This window comes from Mesoplodon densirostris, chromosome 3 (assembly GCF_025265405.1).
Source record: "Mesoplodon densirostris isolate mMesDen1 chromosome 3, mMesDen1 primary haplotype, whole genome shotgun sequence".
Classification (NCBI taxonomy): domain Eukaryota; kingdom Metazoa; phylum Chordata; class Mammalia; order Artiodactyla; family Ziphiidae; genus Mesoplodon; species Mesoplodon densirostris.
In genome coordinates, this window is record NC_082663.1 from 163,201,098 (window position 1) to 163,221,248 (window position 20,151).

Genomic DNA, 20,151 nt, shown 5'->3' on the forward strand with positions numbered 1-20,151 from the left:
AGTCAGTGGAGAAGGCAAAAGTCGTGCGGTCATAATACCTTCAAACCGTTTCTTGCTTGACTATCAGCTGACGCTGTTGGCTTGACCTAGAGCCCCGCACAGCGTGGACGAGACCCGTTTGCTTGCTAGAAGCTCATCAGCAGGGCGAGGTGCGCCGGCAGCGGCCCACGCATTCCTCTCCTCCTCACTCTGGGCCAGATGCTGTGGGTAGGTGGTAGACCCCGAGGAACTGCCAGGATCATTTATTTTCTCTTGTTGCTGAGTGCAAGTCACATTCACCTGCGATCTGATTATAGCATGTAACACAGGGGTCCCCAACCCCCAGGCCGCGGACCAGTACCGGTCCGGCCCACAGCCTGTTAGGAACCGGGCCGCACAGCAGGAGGTGAGCAGGGGGGGAGCGAGCGAAGCTTCCTCTGTCGCCCCCCATCGCTCGTGTTACCGCCTGAAACATCCCCCCATGCCCCCCCCTGCAACCCCCGACGGTGGAAAAACTATGTCCACGAAACCGGGCCCTGGTGCCAAAAAGGTTGGGGACTGCTGCTGTAACAGATCCAACTAGCTCTCTTTTGTGCAGGCTCCGCAAGATTGGGTGTGCCCTTGAGTGCTTGCTTTACTCTTGGGATAGGATGACCCTGCAGAGAACTCCCACGGGGGACTCCAGCTTTCCCCTGGAGCCCCCGCAATCCCTCACCAAGGCCGACTCTGGCAAGGCTGGCTTAAGCGGGTGGGGCGCAGTTCCAAACCAGTACCCACTGGGTCAGGGGGTGAGTGTGCAGTCTGATGTGCTCTGCAAACACCCCAGCTTCCCCACCCCCTCCTCCTCCCTCAGAAAGGGCACAGCATGGAACTTAGCTTTCCAAGGAGAATCAGGATTCCTTTCCAGGTCTCGGGGGAGAAACCTGTAGCCAAACTCAACGTCTCCAGCAAAGGCCAGGTAAGAGTCGTGGCAGGTGGCTTTGAACATGGCTCCCGAAGACCCCTGCCTCCCGCCTTTGTATAACCCCTCCCCTTGGGTGTGGGCTGCTCCAGTGATTTACTTCCAATGAAGAGAATACAGGAAAAATGATGCGTGGCCCCTCTGCCATTAGGTTATGAGAGGCTGTGACTTCCAGACTGCTGTGCTTCTCTCTCTCTCGCTCTGGTAAAGCAAGATGCCAAGCTGAGAGCCGCCCTGTGCACAGGCCACTTGGCAAGGAGCTGAGGCTTGGTCCACCAACCCGCGAGGAGCCGACTCCTGCCAATAGCCACGAGGGGGTTGGAAGCAGGTCCTTTCCCGGCAAGCCCGGTGATGATCAGGGCCCTGGCCCACAACGCTGGCTGCAGCCTGGGAGACCCCAGGGCAGGGCACTCACAGGAACTGTGAGACGAGCGGTGTTGCTCTAAGCCACTACGTGTTGGGGTCATTTGTTACACAGCAACCGAGTTCTGAAAAACACATGGTGATGGATGTAAACATTAACTGGTTTCAACTCACCATGCTCAAATACAGGTCTTGGAGAGGCCAGGAATTCCTCTGAGGTGACACAGACCTGGGGTCAAATCCTGCCTGTGTGACCAGTGTAAGCTGTGTACCACCTTTGCGCCTCAGCTTCCTCATCTGAAAAGTGGGAGTAGTGCTGTCCACCTTCACAGGGCGGTTGTGAGGCCTGAGAGGTCAGATGGGGAGGGCACGGCAGACGGTCCATCGCTTTGCTGAGTCTCCTCCCTGCTGCGTGCGCTGCCTCTCCGTGTGCTCGGCACAGCCCGCGCCATGAGCAGGCCCCGCTGAAGTGGGGTTGGGGCAGGCCTGACAAGTTCTCCTCCCCAGCAGCTCTCCAAGGCCAAGACAGAGCCTTTCCTGGCTGGGGAGAAAACGCCAGGCGACCTCTGGCGATGTGGTCAAGAAAAGCAAGTACACGTGGTGATTTTCTTGTGAGCATTTTAATGCAAAGAATACAGTGCTTTGAGGTCTTGGACCTTTTTATTATTTATTTATTTATTTATTTTGGCCACGCCACGTGGCTTGCAGGATCTTAGTTCCCCGATCAGGGGTTGAAGCCAGGCCGTGGCAGTGAAAGCCCGGAATCCTAACCACTAGGCCACCAGGGAACTCCCAGGTCTTGGACCTTTTTCAAAAAGAAACCAAAAACCAAAAACAAACCAACCAAAAAACAGTGTCAGAAGGGGACAGGTCTTCTATGAAGGATTTTTTGGGGATGAGTAGTGTACAGTAATAAGCCCATGAGAAAGAGGAAATTCTCAAGTCAGGCTTCTCTAAACAGTTGAGGTTTTATGAAGTTCAGAATTTGCCTTCTTGTGGAAAATTATTTATCCCACTGCTAATGAAACATAGTGTAAGTCTGAGGCTTTATTCTCCATTAGATACCAGAAGTAACCCTACCTAGAACACACTTTTCCCTGATTTCCTGGGTTCACACATGGAAGACAAACATTTTGAGATAAACTTGGGTGACTTTGCTTTTCTGTGACAAGCCTGTTGTAAAACTCAGCTATCAAGAAAGTTTTCAAGAAATACTAGTCTGGGAAATGAGATTTTAACAGGAGCTTGTAGATTTACTTCTTCTTCAACAGTAAGACCAACCTTTCATGTCTTATCAGAAGTAAAGGGAACAATATTTACTACAAGCCTGAGCCATGAAGACGGAGCAGTGAGATACCAAAGCCATCTGACAGTGGCCATCTCAAATTAATAGCCTAGTTCCAGTCCCTCACAAACTGTAAAGGCTTCCTCCTTGTCCTGGGTTTGGGATGAGCTGCAGTCCCCACAGTAGTAAGAGTGTTTGTGGAAGGATGAAAACCAGCTGATCCTCATCCTCTGAAAATCTATACTTTAGCACCTAGAACTGTTTTGGGTGGCCCAAGAAGGCAGAGCTGCTTTGAATCTGTATTTTGACGGGACACCCTCGGCTTCTCTTAAAAATTAAGTGGAGGCTGGCCTGGGTGCTGGTAGCACCCAGAGCTACTTGCTGGGGCTACCTACTCCTTCTGAAGAACTCTCTCTGCAGGCAGTAATTGCACAGCTTAATTCTTCTAGACTAAACCACTTCAGATTTATGCCAGTGAAGAGCAAACGTTGTTTCTAAGTCATTTAATTGTGTTACTGTCTCTGAACTTTATCCGACGCTGCTGAGGCAGAGAGAGAGGGCTGTGTGCAGTCCTGTGGGATGCTCTGGAGAGCTCCCAGGCTCGTTCTAAATGCCCATAGCTCAGAGTCCCCAGTGCTGCTTTTTCCAGACTCATAACGAACTACTAATTTAACAGGTTCAAATGGTATATTCGTCTCAATCCGGGATCTATGTTGAAGGCTGCATCTCTCACAAATTCACAACCTTGACTGCAGAACCATTAACTAGTACACACTTAGGCGTAAACATGGTTTATTATATTCTTTGGTTAAATATTGTCTCTACACCCTTTCAGAGCATTATAAGAACAAAGATAAATGATATTTTATAGAAAGACTGAAAACACATCTTTTGCTTTTTCAGTGCAAAGACTGAATTTACATTGTGCGCTATTATAAATTCTTATAATTAGGCCAGGCTTATAAAAAGGTAGGACTTTTGTTGTTGTTGTTTGTTTGTTTTGAAAAATGGATTCCCCTGGGCTAGCCAACATCACTGTCCTGGGATCCAGACCCACAGGTCTCTTGATAAAAGCTGCTCGGCACACGGTCAGAAGTCGGGTCAGCTCATCATGTCCAGGCTGCACGGTTCGGTGCTGCCATCACTGCGCAGGGCCTCTGTCACATCTCTTCTGAAGACCGAGAGGTTCTGGGTGAACCTGTGGAAAGAGTAAGAAAGGGCTGAGGGCAGTGGCAAGGCTGAGGCTGCGTGAAGCTCTGGTGGCGGAGTCCAGGACCCTGGAGACGGCCTAGGTGCTGGCTGAGCTCCTTCCTCCCATTTCATCGACCACTGCTGCTCTGCCAGCAGCATGCCCTCCTCCTTCCCCTCCCGGAAAACAAGGGTTACCAGCAAATACACCCTGACCATTTCGAGGGGTGCGTTCTGTGGTTATACTATTTAAAAATTATTTTTAAAAGTCAAATTACATTATAGATGGTAAGGAATACAAAGAAAAGAACAAAAGCTTATGTGCCTGGCACTGGTTGAGTTTACATATAAATCCATTTAATCACCACAAGTCTTCTCCAAAGTAGCTGTCAGTATCCTCATTTGCAGATAAGGAAACCAAACTAAGTGCTTCAAAAAGAGGGGGCACTGGGTAAGACTACCTGGGTTCAAATCCTGGCTCCATCACTTCTAAGCTGGGTGATCGCTTGTCTTGGTGCCCCACACGAGTAGCTAGCTTACGGGACTGTGGGAAGTGAGAATTTACTGAGTCAAGTGAGACGATGCCTGTAAGTGCTCAACATCCTGCCTGGCACATGGAAAACACCCAGTCCTTGCTAGCTGGTACTCTCACTAAACGAGGAGCTTGTCTGACACCGTTTCACAGAGCGGCTCAGGAGGCAGTACTCACATTCCCAAGCCTCAGGTGAAGCAATTTCCCCCCGAGGCATGTAGGGAAGGGTCCCCTCTTCCTTCACGAAGTCTCTTCTCCTGCTAGCCCTAGAGGCTGCCCCTTTTTGCCTGATAGAGGATCTTGGCTCAGAACAAGCAGTCAAGGGAACATGTCCGCAGAGCCCATCCGACTTGGCCTTGTATGACCAGAGCCCAGGTTTTGGCTTGTGGCTGTCGGGATGATTAATAATATGCATTTCAAGTGGCACAGTGTTTGAATGCTACCACTTCTATTAAAGGATGAGACAAGTATTTTTTTTTTTTTCTGAAAACATTTTCTCTCTCCATCCTTCATTATGTCTGTCTCTTCCACTAGAAGCTCCGTGAGGGCAAAAACCTGGAACAATTAGTTCCTCAGTGGTATCCCCAGTGCCCGGCACATAGCAGATTCTTAATAAAATTTTATGAACTAAATGAATGAATGAATGAATGAATTCAGGCATAGGTGATAAGTTTGGGTTCCTCATCAAGATCTCACTGGCAACTTACCTGTCTCTGTTCTTGCAAAACCAACCACTTGTAAAGGTCAGACAGAGGAAGGAACTACCTACTGTGCATCCTAAGTCCTGGGTACCATGTTTACTATATTCTGTCATTTAAAGGTCACAATCAATTACCATCATCTCTGTTTTACTGGTGAGAAAACTGAGGATCAGAGAACTTGACTGCCTTACTCACTGCCACACAGCCTATACAGGGCAGGCATAAAATTTAAATTGGAGTCTGTCTGACCTCAAAGCCTATGCCTGTTCAAATGCCAGGAGGCCTTTCTTTGTCCTTCATAGCAGATCTAAACTTTCCTTCTTTTAACCTTTTCAATTCGTTTTTTTTTTTTCTCTCTCTCGTGTTGGATTATAAACTGCTTAAGGGCAAAGGCTGCATTTTATTCATCTCTGCATCCTCTATAGCAGGGGTCCCCAACCCCTGGGCCGCGGGCAACTGAAGCTTCGTCTGCCGATTCCCATCGCTCATCCCCATTATCCCCGTTGCTCGCATTACCGCCTGAACCACCACCCCCGGCCCCGCCCCCCCGGAAAAATTGTCTTCCACGAAACTGGTCCCTGGTGCCAAAAAGGCTGGGGACCGCTGCTCTACAGTGCCTAGTGTGATGCTTGGAAGAAAGCAACTACCCAGTCATATTTACTGGATGGAACTAAATTGAGTCTAGGATTACAAGGTGTAATAGAAAAGCCACATCAGTATGTGTGCGCTGTGTTAAGCGCAATCCCGGTACGTCCACCTACCCCAGAGATGCTAAACTATGGGGCGCTGCTTACCTGTCTCTGTTCTTGACAGACAGGTTCTGCTCCACTCCTTCCATTAGGTTCCTGAAGCACTGGGCAAGGACCTCCTGCCTGGGGAGAGGTTGGCTGTTTATCAGACTTGCCCTCAGTCCACTGAAATACTGTTGGGAGACAGAACAAGTGTCAGAACTCTGGCTCCAAACTGGGGCCTGAGGAGAGCTGTAGGGGAGCACTAGACCACCTCCAAAGTGCTCAGGGCTCCTCCCTCTCAAAGGGGCTTTGGTCCAGGTCCCCTCTGAACTTCAAGTCTTTAGAGAAAACCAAAGCAACAGAGACATTCCTGAGTATAAACTGTATTATCCCTTCTCATAAGAATCTCTTCCTATAGTTGCTTTGTTGTCACGGAACAATTTAGGCTGATGGGGTCCTCGCCTCCTCTGTGGGGGACCAAGCACATAAAGGTCTTCCTGAGTCTCATCAACAATAATCAAAGAAAGGCTGAAAGAGGAAGGACCTCTTAGGCTGAGGGGAAGAAATGAACTAAAAATGCCCAAGGAGCACTTTGGGCGACCAAGTCCAGGGTCCCTCCTCAGGCCTCTTCGTCTTCGGTGGCTTCAGTGAACTACCCCTCAAACGACCCCAGGCTTTGTTCCAAGTCCTTGTCCTCCTGAGTTAGGATGGGTCTGTTCTACTGAGGTGGGGCACTACAGGGACTTGCTTAGTCCTGGGAGAGCTTTCTGGCACCAAGAAAAACACCTGTCACACCTGGTCACAAAGACCTGCACAGCCCTTTCTTCTCTGCTGATGTCTGTGGGCTTTTACACACACAAACTCTTATGCTAAAAGCAGCTCCTAATCATTGGAAACAGCCTAATTTCAGCACAAAGACAACATTTTGCCAGTCGTGTTTATCCTTCCAAGCCCAAACGGCATGATATTTAATTTCCATCATACATTAAAACAGCTCACATCAAAAACACACATAATTAATATGTAGTCAGACTAATACTTAAATACTATACATCAGAGGCATTACACTTAAACCACAATGTCTTCCCGAACAAGACTGGGAATGCACAAAACTACTTATTTTTCCCTTTTATAATGATGCAGTGACTCACACCAAATAGAAAATTATTAGTTTTTCATCCCAAACCATGAAATATTGCCTCCATCAGTAAAGTATAATATTGTGATGTCATAAGCTTTTTCTAAACACTGAATTTGCCCTTATTCCCTCTCAATCATTTTAAAAGAACTGCTCTCTTTTATAGAGCTTGGATTTAAATCACAATAACACTGAGGGAAGATGAATGACAGTGCTATTGAATGTGGCTAAAATTGGATACTTCAGCACAGGTGAATGATGAGACAGCTCTTCTCTTTTTGATATATTTTCTTCTTCTATCAGTTTCCTTCCAAGGCTGGGATTTCAGTTTGAATTTTAATGTATGCGGCTGCCTGTAATCTCACTGTCTTTTTCCCCAGTACTCTCTTATTGTATAGACAATTCATTCTCCTGAGCAGTAATGTACTACTGTTCCTACTGACTGCTGGGGAGACAGGGGTGGGTCCAAGGGGAACCTGGAGAACTTGGGAGGCAGCCCAGAGTGGTGCGTGCACTTAAGGACTGGAGACTCGTGCTCCGGATGAAGGGCGCGGCCTCTGTGTTTGGCCCTGAGGGGCTACTGCTACCACTGAGGGCGGTGGGGATCCCACAGAGGAAAGGAGGCCTAGGAAGGGGCAAAAGGGGTTGTTGCCCACCATCTCCTGGAACGCGGAAGTGAGTGAGGGTGAGCTGGAAGCACCGCTGAGCAAACCACCTGTCCAGTGCAGGGCTCCAGGTGCCAGAAAAGCTAGTGTGAGGCCTCTACTTAACTGAAGGAGATCTGAGGCCTCTGGGGAAGGGCCTTCTGGGGGAAGACGGCCTTGTCCCGCGTGCTCAAGGTCCCAGCTCAAGCTCGGTTGGCTTCCCTGTCTTTGTCACAGCTTGGCCTGGTGTACAGCTGCTCCCTCTTCCCAGTGGTCGCCCCCTGTGGACCTTCCTGCAACCGCACTCACCTTCTCGTTGAGCAGGATGAGCCCCAGGAGAGGCCTGGATACTGACCACTGGTTCCGACAGTCTTCAAAGACAATGGTATTCATGAGGACAGACATCATCTAGAAGACAGAGTCACATGAAGGCACTGATGCCCTGGCTCAGAGTTCCCCCCAAACCCAGGCCTTCTATGTGCTCACCTTCTATCCCCACATCTTGCCACCAGACATGAACGTGCTTCCTGGACAAACAAACAGCTTTGACTCTGGAAGCCTATGATGCTGCTGTAGGAACTCTTGGCAAAGACTCTCAGCTCCCTGAGGAAGAGTTCCCACCACCAAAACCTTTGGTGAGAACCTTCTGGGTGGGCAGGAGTCAGAGGCCACAGAGCCAAGAGGATCAGTCCCTGCCTCTCAACCCTGATGTGCTTTCCTCTATACTAGGTCACCAGGCAAAAGCCCAGCTCACCTTTCTTTCTGCCTCTCATTTCACCAAAGACGTCATGCTATGGAGTGGCAATCTCTCTCCACGACTCCTCTGAGACAAGAGGGAGAAATGGGGCACGTGCCAGGTAATGCTGGAAGTCACGTTTCCTGCTGGCTCAGGCTGTTAAAGTCTTCTCATTCATTCGTCATACACTAATTCACTTATCTACTCACTTCACTCCTACATTTCATACTCATCCATTTGCTTAGGTTCCAATTCTGCAAGACACCTGGGAGGCAGTAAGAGAACACAGGCATCTACCACAACCTCCATCCTTGAGGAGCTAAAAACTCCCTGGGGCAGACTACTCAGCACAGAGGTAACAGCCACTGGGCTGGGCTAAGTTGCTGTGGGCACGCAGTGGAAAGAGGGGTGCTTCTGGGTCCCTGAGGATCAGGGACGGCTCCACAGAGAAGGTCACGTTTACGGAGTTCACCCTAACTGTGTTCTAAGCAGAGACAGTGGCAAAAAAGGAGGTTGGGAAAGAACACAGTGGGTTCTACAGTGGTGAGGGATGCAGTGTGGCAGAAGGGAGGCGGGCCAGAAGCAAGACCCCAGTGTAGGCTGGAAGACCGCCATGAAGAATCTGGCAGTGGGAGCCAAGGATGGGTTTGCAGCAAAAGAGAGACATGCTCAGATGTGTACTTAAGACAGCTCTCTCTGGGGACATTTGGAACGTGTACTGTGCAGGTGACAGTCGAGGAGGGAGACCAGAGATGAGGCTGCTGCAACAGTCCAGGCAAAGAGCAGCGAAGCCAGCTGTGGCCATCCAGATGGAGCTGATGCTACAGTTTCTGCTTCTTGCACTCTTTACCTCCCATGTCTAGCCCTTCCTGTTTTCACCGCTTCAGAGCTCCTTTCCTCAAAGGAGGGCAGGGGAAAATGGCAATTATGGGGCAAAGTCTACTACACACACCACCCTGACTAGGCTTTGGTGACATTTGGCTTTGTCCTCTGGCATTTTTTTAAATTTTTATTTATTTATTTATTTTTGGCTGCATTGGGGCCCCATTGCTGAGTGCGGGCTCTCTCTAGCTGTGGCAAGCAGGGGCCACTCCTCGTTGTGGTGCGTGAGCTTCTCATTGCTGTGGCCTCTCCCACTGCAGAGCATGGGCTCTAGGCACGTGGGCTTCAGTAGTGGTGGTTTGTGGGCTCTAGAGTGCAGGCTCAGCAGCCGTGGCACACGGGCCCAGCTGCTCCATGGCATGTGGGATCCTCCTGGACCAGGGCTCGAACCCATGTCCCCTGCACTGGCAGGCGGACTCCCAACCACTACGCCACCAGGGAAGCCCCTCCTCTGGCATTTTTGCAATCCAATTTACCCTGTGTTCTCAGGCAAGTCACTGAGCCTTTCTCTCTGTGTCTCAGTTTCATTAGCTATAAAGAGGGAAATGATAACCCAGTACAAGGAAGCTCAGAGAATCAAATGAGACGGTGGATATAAAAAGTGCTTCAAAAAGTGTTATAAACATTTAAGGTATATAAAAGCAACAGTAATACGCTTAAACATCTGCCATTTCACACATCATCATCGTCCTAACAGTTAGGCTGGTTGCAAATGAAATCTGCCAATACACATTTACTGTATGTCCAGTGTCTCTGGGGAGAAACTAGGTCTTAAGCCTGGCATGTTGAACATCATTTGCAGATCACATGTTTCCATGTACAATTTAACAAGCCACCCAAAGTCATAGAGCCACAAATTAAATTAGTCTGACAAGCAAAACTAACAGATCCATGGAGACAGCCTAAAATATTATGGGTTTCACAATCTGAAGGCAGAATGGATATTTTAATGGAAAAGATTAAAGTTAGAGGCACCAAAGTCCTCCACTAACTGACAAAGCATGCTGAAGTGATGTGCCAATTACTTTATACGGTTCTCTCGGGGATTCATTTGTCTGAATTCATGTATTTATGTCTGTAATAAGTAAGGGGATGTTTGAATAAAATACTTTTCTAAAAATAAAGTTGGCTAAAATGCATGATTTTTTTTTCTCTTTTACTCTTTGGGAAAAATGGAAATTCGTGAGCAAATCCGTTCAAATGGTATTGACGTGGCAACTCATTTCCAGAGTTCTTATTTCTAATACTCCTAGAGGATATGGGGAAACAGTTCAATCAGTGTGGCAAGTCCCTTTGGAGAAAGTCCCCCCCATATGGAAGAATACTGGGTGAAATGCCTAAGTACAGAATCCTGTTGCAGGTAAAGTGAAATCTCTGGTGGTTACCGATGCGAACGAGTCAAGACTGAAAGGAGAGAGCCCTTGGCAACTCTGCAGTGGCCCACCCCAGCCTGCACTGAGTCACAAAGCGCCATCAGTGTTCAGCATAAGGAATGCTGCATGAGTGGGGCCCCTACTTCCCCAACCTCTGCTCACTTCCTGCACTGTTACAGGCATGGCTGGAATGGCCATTTCAAATTTGCCCAACCCAGGCTACAGTTTCCAGAGCCTATGTCCAAAAAACACGCACATTACCCACTGTATTATCCTAGGCAGTTATTCTGCCCAGCCAGGGAATGGACCACCTGGGAAGGGGAGGCTTAGTCCACTGAGGAAAACCAGACACCACACTGTCCCAGGTGGTGCTTCCTTGTTCTCCTTCCTCCTTCCCAAAGGGCTTTGGCATGAGTTTGTAGAAAATTTCTCTCAGTGAAGCAAAACCAACATGGTTGGTTGGAGCCAGTCAGAACTAAGGCCAAATCTGGCCCTGCCACTTATGTACCCTGGGATGCTGGGCAAGTTGTTTTACTACTCTGAGCCTTTATTTCTTTACATATAAAATGAAGGATTATGGCAACGACTTTGAAGGGCTGCTGTGAGGACTGACTTCTTCCCCAGGCACTCAGATCGTTATTAGCGTTCCTTTACTCCAACTATGGTTACCCTGCCTGATCTGGCCCAGTGGAATCTCTTGGCTCCAGGAAGCACCCCATTTCATGTCTTGCTTATGGACAGAAAAACGAGATTCTATTCTCACTATCAGTTACCCTCATCGGGAGTTGCAATAAGCAAACAAACAAGCAAAAAAACCCTAAAACAGAAAACAGTCCAAAAATCAGTCCTATTTGGTTTGGCACATGTATTAGTATGGATTTTGAATGACAGTGTTTCTGTTGTTCTGAAATCTTGTAATCTTCTAAATAAAACATGAAGCTATGCTACAAATATCTGATCTGGAAAAATAAGACAAAGCAATGCTGTGCTACATGGATCTCTGTTCGCTCCTGGGCTCCTCTCCTATGTTTCTACCCTAAAATGGCATGTAAAGCACAAGCACCAAGCACAGTGGACCTTCCGACTCAAATGTGCTGGGTCACTCTTCCCCTACAGCAAGGGGGTAACTACATGCTCTCACTTCAGATGCTTCCTGTTCTATCTTCTGCCTATGTAGCATAAGCAAAGGTGTGGTTTGTGCTGGATGCTTTACTGCTACACGGTGAGTATGTACTCTTTCTAAGGAGGCTGGAGGCTCAACGGGTCTAGAAGCTGAGCGGAGAAGCATGGCTGGAGAGGTGTGGCTTGAGTGCGTACAGGGTGATGACTGCAATGGGGTGGGGTCAGGAGACTGGTCTGCAAACTTCTGCGGGGCTGGGACCATGGGGGACTTTTCTCTGCATCCCTAGTGCTTAGTATGGCATCTGGCACCTATCAGAGGCTCAGGAAATAGCTACTGGATGACAGAATGAATACATAAATGAAAAAATGAATGAATGGAAAAGGATGAGTGAAATATCAACTAAAGTATAAAGAGCTAAAGAGCCGAAAGGGGATTGTACAGAAAACAGAAGTTCTGGCCTCAGTCTGTGGCTAAACCCTGAAATGGGTAAATATGTAAGTTAATACATTGTTCATTTCCAAGGATCTTGCTTTTGTGTGCAGAGCCTGAGAACTCTTCTATCAGGTCACCAAGGCCAAAGGCTGAGGCACCATCTTTTCTAATGACAAGCACGTCCACGGAAGAGTAAGCTGTGCCTGATGAGTTTTCTCACTGCCCAGCAGGAAAAGATACGTTTACAGAGAGCCCTTGGGTGCTTAGCACTCTGTTAGGCACACTGTAACTCTCAGCTAACCCTGAGGTAGATATTATCCCCGTTTCATAGACTAAGGATCTGAAGTCCCGAGCAGGTCAGTCACCTGCTCAAGGCATCACAGCTATCAGCTACCACGATGTGAAGTGGAACCCGGACATGTGCACAGGTCCGCTGAGTCCGGAGGCTGCTGCCTGCCACCCTCAGGCTGCCTGAGGGTGAGGACCAGGACTGCCGCGGTGGTGGTCGCGGCAGTGTGTCTGGCCCCCACTGTAGACTTCTAGCGGATTCATGGTGTGAAAGGAAAGGCTCGTTTCTGGGCCTGGCTCACTCTTCCACCTTCAGTGAGCCTCCCAGCTATGCTGCCCGTGTGTGTTTCCTCTGTTCGGCCACTCTGCCACCTGATCAAGAGTCGGGCAGCTACTGAAATCCCTGTGATTGGAATCCAGGGCAGAGGTTCCTGGTGAGTTTGCAGCAGACCTTCTTGCCTCCCACCTACAGCTTTTATAAACTTGGTTGACATATTTTCAGCCTCTCAAGATGAACAGCAGTAGACATAATTAATAGATTGTCTCTGGAACATGGTCCACTGAACCACTGGTTTCCCTCCCACCAAAAGTATATGGCAATTTAAATTAACATCATAGAAAACATTAGTAAATTAAGCTAATTTTCTTCGAGTTACAATACTCCCTATAAAGTGAGCAATTTTCATTGTTAATGTTCTTCGAACATATTAATAAAACTAAAAAATATTCCACAAAGTCTAAGAAATAGGTGAAAAAAATTCAAACTCCTCCCTCCTGCTCCCCATCTGATTCAGAAAGACAAAACTGAACCTGAAGTGACGATATGAACTCTGATCTATGGGGATCAAATCCTTAACATATTTAGGGAACTTCAGCTCTTCCCGCTCTATCCTGGCCTCTTTGCTCAGGGCTGAATGACCTTTTAGTTACACTGCAACTTTGCTTCCTGTTGACCAGGGAAATGGAAAATGGGAAGGGGGCAAGAGTAGTCTGTCTTCTCCACAAGGTGGTAGAAGGAGGGGCTGAGAAGGAGGCTTTGGTTTATATAAAAGAAGGATGGGCCAAAGAAGAGATGAGAGACCAAAGACAAAGCGTCCCTGTACCTAGATCCAGACAGAGGTGGGGAGAGGAAGACAAAGCAAGGATGATCAGGGCTGTGCCCAAGCGGGTGTGTCTTCGGAATGGGGTGCCTTAATCTGCTTGGGCCCTTAAGGAGAAGAGGGGGTCAGATACACAATTATACGTACTGCTGACCAAGCTAGATTGCCTTTGATTTTGATGCAATGAGTTGCTGATGTTTTGAGAACAACCAATAAAAGCACCAAACACTTGAGAGATGCTTCTGAGTCTCAAGAATCCTCTGGCACCTGTAACTGGCTTTTCAGAAGGCCAGTTAGGAGAGGAGGAGGAAGGCTGGCCCTAGCAACAGCAATAAAAACAACAAAACAAAAACGATAGTGTAGGAGAACCTGAAAAAGCAGAGAAACCTTCTACCCATCTCCACAGCAATTTCTCCAGAGCCCCATGCCCTGGTTGAAGACCTACGATCTGGAAGAATCTGAATGCTGCCAAAGGAGGAAAAGCTTCCAGATTTTCAGTGCTTGTGGAAGTAAGCGAGTTGCTGTCATTATCAAGCGCTGTTCTTAGGCTACGTGCATAGCAGATATTGAAATGTGATCCTCCTCAAATTAGACACTGGTCATCTTTAGGGAAAAGGAATCAATTGTTTCTTTGTCTGCTGTCTAGCAATGTGATATTAGTGGAATGTTATGAAAAATGAAAGTAATGGACAAATAAGCAAATATTTTTCTGCCTGGACTAAGCCCCACCACCTAAGTTATATTAAATCTTTTAATATCTGTACATATTAAGCACATTCCTAAGTTCTCATAGTGTCTTTGCAGACTTATAACAGAAGCAACTATTTAGCACTTTAAATGAAAAAAAAATCAAATGAAATGCATGAGGTGAGCCTCTTTTTAGAAGAAACAAGATTGCAATCAATTACAGGTGACCTATTCTCCTCTGAAAAATCATTTGGGAGTCCTGCTTCTTGGCCTTTGTACAATGCTAAGTTTGCTTAAAAAAAAAAAAAGGCAAAAAAAACTTCTTACCAATAAAGGTACTGCAGGACTGGTTAACTCAGCTGGCTTTGGCCATATATTAGCATTGCACGGTTCCACATCTAAACTAAGAGCACTCTCCTCTTCCACCCACTCCTTACAAAAAGTTAAGGGAGAAAAACTTTTCCTCCAAGTGATAAATTGCCTAGAATATTTAAAAACCCTTCCATCCACTGTAAAATCTAAGGAAATACACAACCTAGTTTTGCTGTTGTTTCAATTTTCTCCATTACCAACATTACCCCTAGTTCTCAAAACATTCATTTTAATCATAGTTTATTGGGGAAAGAATTACCTGCCAGTCTCATAGCTTATAATAAAGAAGATAAAGTTGGAATGAAAATTCAGAATTAATTAATTGAGAGTACTGCATGTGATGTGTCTATTCTGAATGTTACAGTGCACATCACAATGAAAACAGTTTTATTTTCCACGGTTGAAATAAATTACAATAAATAATTCATTTCAATGGCAGAGATGTACTGGAAAGCAGTAGCAACAAAATTGACTGCACTACACTGTGAGTCTCATTCTTGAATCTTCATTATCCACTTGAAACTTTTTACGAGTAATAACTCATATTTCAAGTGGCTGCAGATCTCATAAAGCAGCTTGCTGCATTAAAAGAAAACCAGAAAACCTGGGGCACTGGGAGGCTAAAGGATTTGCCACTCAGCACTATTTGGGAAACTCTTTCTCACTCTTTGGCCAACATCAAACGGATCAGTATTCCATTTGATGTAAAAATTAAGCATCCCTTGTCAAAAACATTATCTAAATTTCCTCTAGGTAGGAATGTTGGGAAAATTTGTATGTAAAGGAATGGCTTTCAACTCCAAAGCCATTTTCCTCTCATTTTTTTCAAGTGACACTGTTATTTCTAGTTCATGGTATACTGCCCAAATGACTGCCATACAATCAGGTTCTAGAACCTCAAATGTCCTACACTAGCCTCTGGGGGTCCCCAAATTAGAAAACGTGTGTAAGCTCAAGAGAGACTAACAAAGGCATATGTGCTACGTTTTCTGTCTAAAAAAATCAGCCTATCCACACAGGATAGCTAATATTTAACTTGAATCTTAAAAGACACATATAGCATCACTGGGAAAGGGTACATTAGGAAGAGAAAATAAAATGAGAAAAGGCACAGGGGACAGGGCTTGGCATATGTGAGGAATAATCAGCCTCTGTATAGGAGGCTTTTGAGAGAGACCTTCTTTTGAGTGGAAAGGAGTAGAACTGAGGGTGAGGAGAAGACTGGGCTGAGTCCGGGCTATAAAAGGTCTGTCATGTCAGGCTGCATGCAGAAATGAGTTCGGGCCAGTACACAAAGGGTAGCCTTCAAAGGACTTCTGAATAATGATGAGATCTGTGATTCAGAACAAAACTTACGGGAAACTGCAGAATGGCAATGACGGGTAGGTACTAGAGGCAAGGCAACATGTTTAGATACTACTGCACAAGTCCAGAGGAGAAACGATGAGGGCCTCCGCAAGGCTGTGGTAGCAGAGGCAGAGAGAAATGGTCAGAATCCTTGACCGCGTATCCCATTTTCTTCCCAGTTAAAGAAATCTGTCGAAGAACGACAACCTGATACTGAAGTTACAGGTAAATTCAGAGCTTTAAGAGCATGGCCTCAACTTCAAGACTGCCAGTGAGAGAAGGGGCTGGATGCGAAGCGGCCCCAGCAGTGCTGCACGTGGTGGAGGGCGGCTGCCGTCTAGCAGGCCCACAGTAGGCTCGGGGGATAAGGAGCAGTGAAATGAACCCCACCCAGTGTACATATACATGCATGACAGAGACGACTACAAGCACATGTTTATATTAAATATTCAGTGATAAAGTAAACTCTAACTGAGGCCATTCAAAATCAAGGAAGGGAGTGGGAAACAGCATGCTACTTTATTGAACAGTCATCACAACATTTCGCAATGAGTATCATATTTCACAACAGAACAACATAAGGCATAATGGCATGGGGGCATCTCATGCGGTCCTCAGAGCAGAGTGCAATGAATATTGTATTTCATAATAAACATATTATCCTTACAGTAGGAGGTTCAAAGCTTCATTGCCTATCATCTGTCACTATATTCTCCCTGACTTCCCGAAGGGATTTGGTTAGATGGACCTAAAAATCTTCATAACCAACAGAGAAGGATTACTTTACTTATCATGTTCGAAGGATTTTGTGTGAGGAGAAAAAAATATTTTTTGGAAAATTCACTCGGCCCTCAGAAGCACTTTCCATTAAGATCAGTCTCGAGTTTAATGTTTAAACCACAGAGGATGGCACGCTGCCTTTCAGATTTGAGCGCTTTTATTTATAGTTGTCTAAATGGCATAGAGAGTGCTGGCCAAGCAGTTGGGGAGATGATTCAAAGATGTTACTGAGATTTGGAAGCTCTTTCACCTTAATAATTACATAGGGAGCCTAAGGAATGGTAGCGACTGAAGGTGCTGGGAACAGAACCTCGTTCCTTGATTTATTCAGACTTTACTGCCACCTACTTTGTGCCAGGCTCTGTGTTAGACCCTGAGGACATACCAATGAATGAGGCACAGTCCCAGCCTTCAAAGAACTCAAGTAGGGGAGGCAGTACACTGTTTACATGACAACACACTCTAGCAAGTGCCACAAACAGAAGCCTGCACAGGAGGCTGTGAGAGACCCCAAGAGGCTGACTAACTCTGTCTAGGGGTGGCGGGCAGGCAGGGAAGGCTTCACAGGTGACCCCTGGATCTGTTGCAGAGAACAAGCAAAGTCTGACAGGTAGGTAGTAGGGTAGGAAAAGGAGCAAGCAGGTGCCAAGGTTTGGAGAAGTGTCTGGGGAATGACGAGCAGCTCTGTGGGACCTGAGAGGGTGCGTGGGGAGCGGTGGTGGCGGAGGAGGCTGATTAGGTAGGCAGAGGCCCCGTCTTGTGAAGGGCCTACTACTGCGTGCTAGAGAATGTGGGCTTTATCTTGGAGGAAATGGGGTACCATTTTAGTTGGATGACTTCTTTTGGGCAGTGGCGTGGAAGGGCGAACGACTGGTATAACCATTCTCCACAGGGTCTGACCCTTTAGGAGGCTGAGCCATCTGAGTTCTCCCAAGAAGATGCACCTTTTTTCCTGTTTCTAGGATTCGGAGGCCGCAGACACAGGTTTCTTGCTTGGCTCCTGTGCCTCAGTCAGGTCATATCTCGGGCCCTGTCTTGCTGGCTCTGTTGCCAGTACCCTGAGAAATGGCCCTGCCATTACTTCCCTTGGCCCACAGCACGTAACTTAATAGTGTCCTCTGTCAGGAATAGTTCTCTTTGTCAGGAAGCTTTTTATTGATGTTCAACCTTCATTGTCCCTTTCTTAATATTATCCCATTATACCAATACTCCATTGTGCCATGCTAAGTAATTCCCTTTCCTCCTTGGCGTTTACATCTTCCAAGTATTTATAGACTTATCAAATGCCCCATTTAGTTGTCACTTAGGCAGGCTATACATATTTAGCTTCTTTAATCTGCCCCATAAGCCAGCCCTTCCATTCTCCTAAATCACTTGAGTTACTTTTTTCCAGGTTTCTGTCAATTTGTTTCCAGCCTCTCAGTAATGCAGGGGGCTCAGGAGAAAGATGGGGTTGGGGAGGGAGGGCTTGCTCCTTCTGTGGGATAAGAAGAGGCCATCATTTGCTGAGGGTGGAACTTCTCCCTTAAAGTACAGATTCCAAAACAGGCCAGGCCGCTAGAGAAGCTCTAAAGCCCTCTTGTTATCTACTTGTTTCACCTGCACACATTTCAAGTCAATAATATTCTAATTTCAACTCTTACGTGCTAGGTGCACACACGCAACACATCCGTGATGAGTACCTACTATGTGTCAGGTACTGTGCTAGGGACTTCTCCTTCCTTCTTTTCTCCCTCCCTCTTCATTTCTTAGACTTATTCTTTGCTCAAAGAATTACTGAACTCCTACTATGTGTCAGGCACTGTGGTATAGAATTGAATAAAATGTGGTCCCTGTGGCCTAAAAGAGCTCATGCAGCCTAAGTATTTATTAATCTCTTACTGCGCACCCATCAAGTTGTTTCCTTCCAATCTTAAGGGTCTCAGAGAAATCATCCCTAAATGCACTTAACTCTAATTGACGCTTTTAGTTCCCTGAGTGGAACTTCTTTGTTCCATCTAAAACGAGACTCCACATTAAGGATGGGGATTAACACAGAGCTCTTGCTTAGTGTTTTCTTTCTGGTGGGTCTCTTTGGGGCCTTAGAGATTTCTCTTCAGGCCTTGAGCTTCCCATTGCTCCTTCTTAGCATTCTATGTTCACATGACCTCAACTAAACATGCACTTGAATGTTTCTCTTTTCCATGATACCAATGTTCCAAGTTATGGGGTAACCGGCTGAGGGAGGGATGGAATGGGAGACATGTAGGTCTTGGCTAGTCTTGGGGAGTCTGGGCATGAGACCACAGGAGGGAGTAGTTCAGCCACCTGATCCCAGGGGCCAGTTCAAGTAAGGTAAAGAACTCCACCTGTTGAAGGGCTGCTATCCTTTAAGAGGTGAGGTAACTATTCCAAGGACACAGGAAGTAGCATAACTGGATGTCAAAACCAGGTATGTTGACTGTAAAATCTGTCAGCTCTGATTGTTGTAAAGTACAAAGTCCTCCACAGATAGAGAAGTTGCAATTAAACAACTATGAAAGGAGGATAGAATTTCATCCGTCTGAAAGCATTTACGTCTGTATTTTCCTAAGCACGACAAGGGATACAGAATCAACACGCAAGAGTTCTTCTGGGTTGCAAAGCATACAAAGCAGCATTAACTCACGAAAGGTCAGAGGATGAGGGAACCTTTACCTTATTCTTCAAGTAGTGATGAGACTGCAACCAAATAAGAAGTCTTCCTTAACACACTATATAAGCTCACAGCTGCACGAATGGCTACTGCTAGTTAAAATTTCCAAGGGTCAAGACAAATGAATATGAAGGTGGAAGTCACATCTCCAGTACATTAATATACTTTGGGAAAACTTCACATAATTTACCCTTCAAGTACTATGTGAAAAATCAGTAATAACTACGAAATGAATAAATCATGCTATCATTAAACCAACCCTCACTTTATCCTGTGCCATTCTTTCAAGAAACTCAAAGAGCTTCTTATACCATCCACAGTGCCCCTAAGAGAAATGAAGGCAGGGGAACCCTGTCATTTATCTTGCTGTCTCCCTTGAATAGGGATGAACGGATAAGAAGAAATGCCAGGAAGGAAGGGGAGGGTAAGGCCCTGGGAAGCCTTGGTACGGTAAAATCTAGAGACAAGAAAGCCTTAGTTAGAGTCTAGGCACTGCTATTTAGTGGCTCTGTGTCTTTGGGCAAGTTATTTCGCCCCTCTGAACCTCTGCGTACTTTACCCATACAGGTACTGTGGGATTAAATGTGTTGATGTACCCATACTCTCAAGTTAAAACAATATTCACATTGGCCCTGTCTACCCATCAGGGTTGTTTTAAGAGTCAGAAGAGACCTAAGGCATGAAGACTTTATACAAATGGGAAGAGCTATGGCGTTTATCTTCATTCTTGCCACGGCAAGGCAACGCCTGGAGTATGCGGAAGAATAAGTGAGAAAAAGTCAGTTTGGGCCCAAGAATAAAATCACACCATGCCCCATCCAGTCCAGTGAGTGAG

At 46.5% G+C, this 20,151-nt stretch overlaps 1 protein-coding gene across 4 annotated transcripts in view; it reads right to left on the minus strand.

Moving 5' to 3' along the window:
* Positions 1-3,124: 3,124 nt before the first annotated feature.
* RANBP17 (RAN binding protein 17) overlaps positions 3,125-20,151 on the minus strand; it is a 314,617-nt gene continuing 297,590 nt past the window's right edge. For all 4 annotated transcript variants that reach the window (XM_060092536.1, XM_060092535.1, XM_060092537.1 and 1 more), the window contains 3 exons: positions 7,832-7,930; positions 5,804-5,931; positions 3,125-3,786 (listed from right to left, as the gene is read on the minus strand). In XM_060092536.1, the coding sequence (XP_059948519.1) occupies positions 3,690-3,786; positions 5,804-5,931; positions 7,832-7,930 (324 nt within the window). In that variant the 3' untranslated portion in view covers positions 3,125-3,689. The remainder of the gene's footprint in view (positions 3,787-5,803; positions 5,932-7,831; positions 7,931-20,151) is intronic.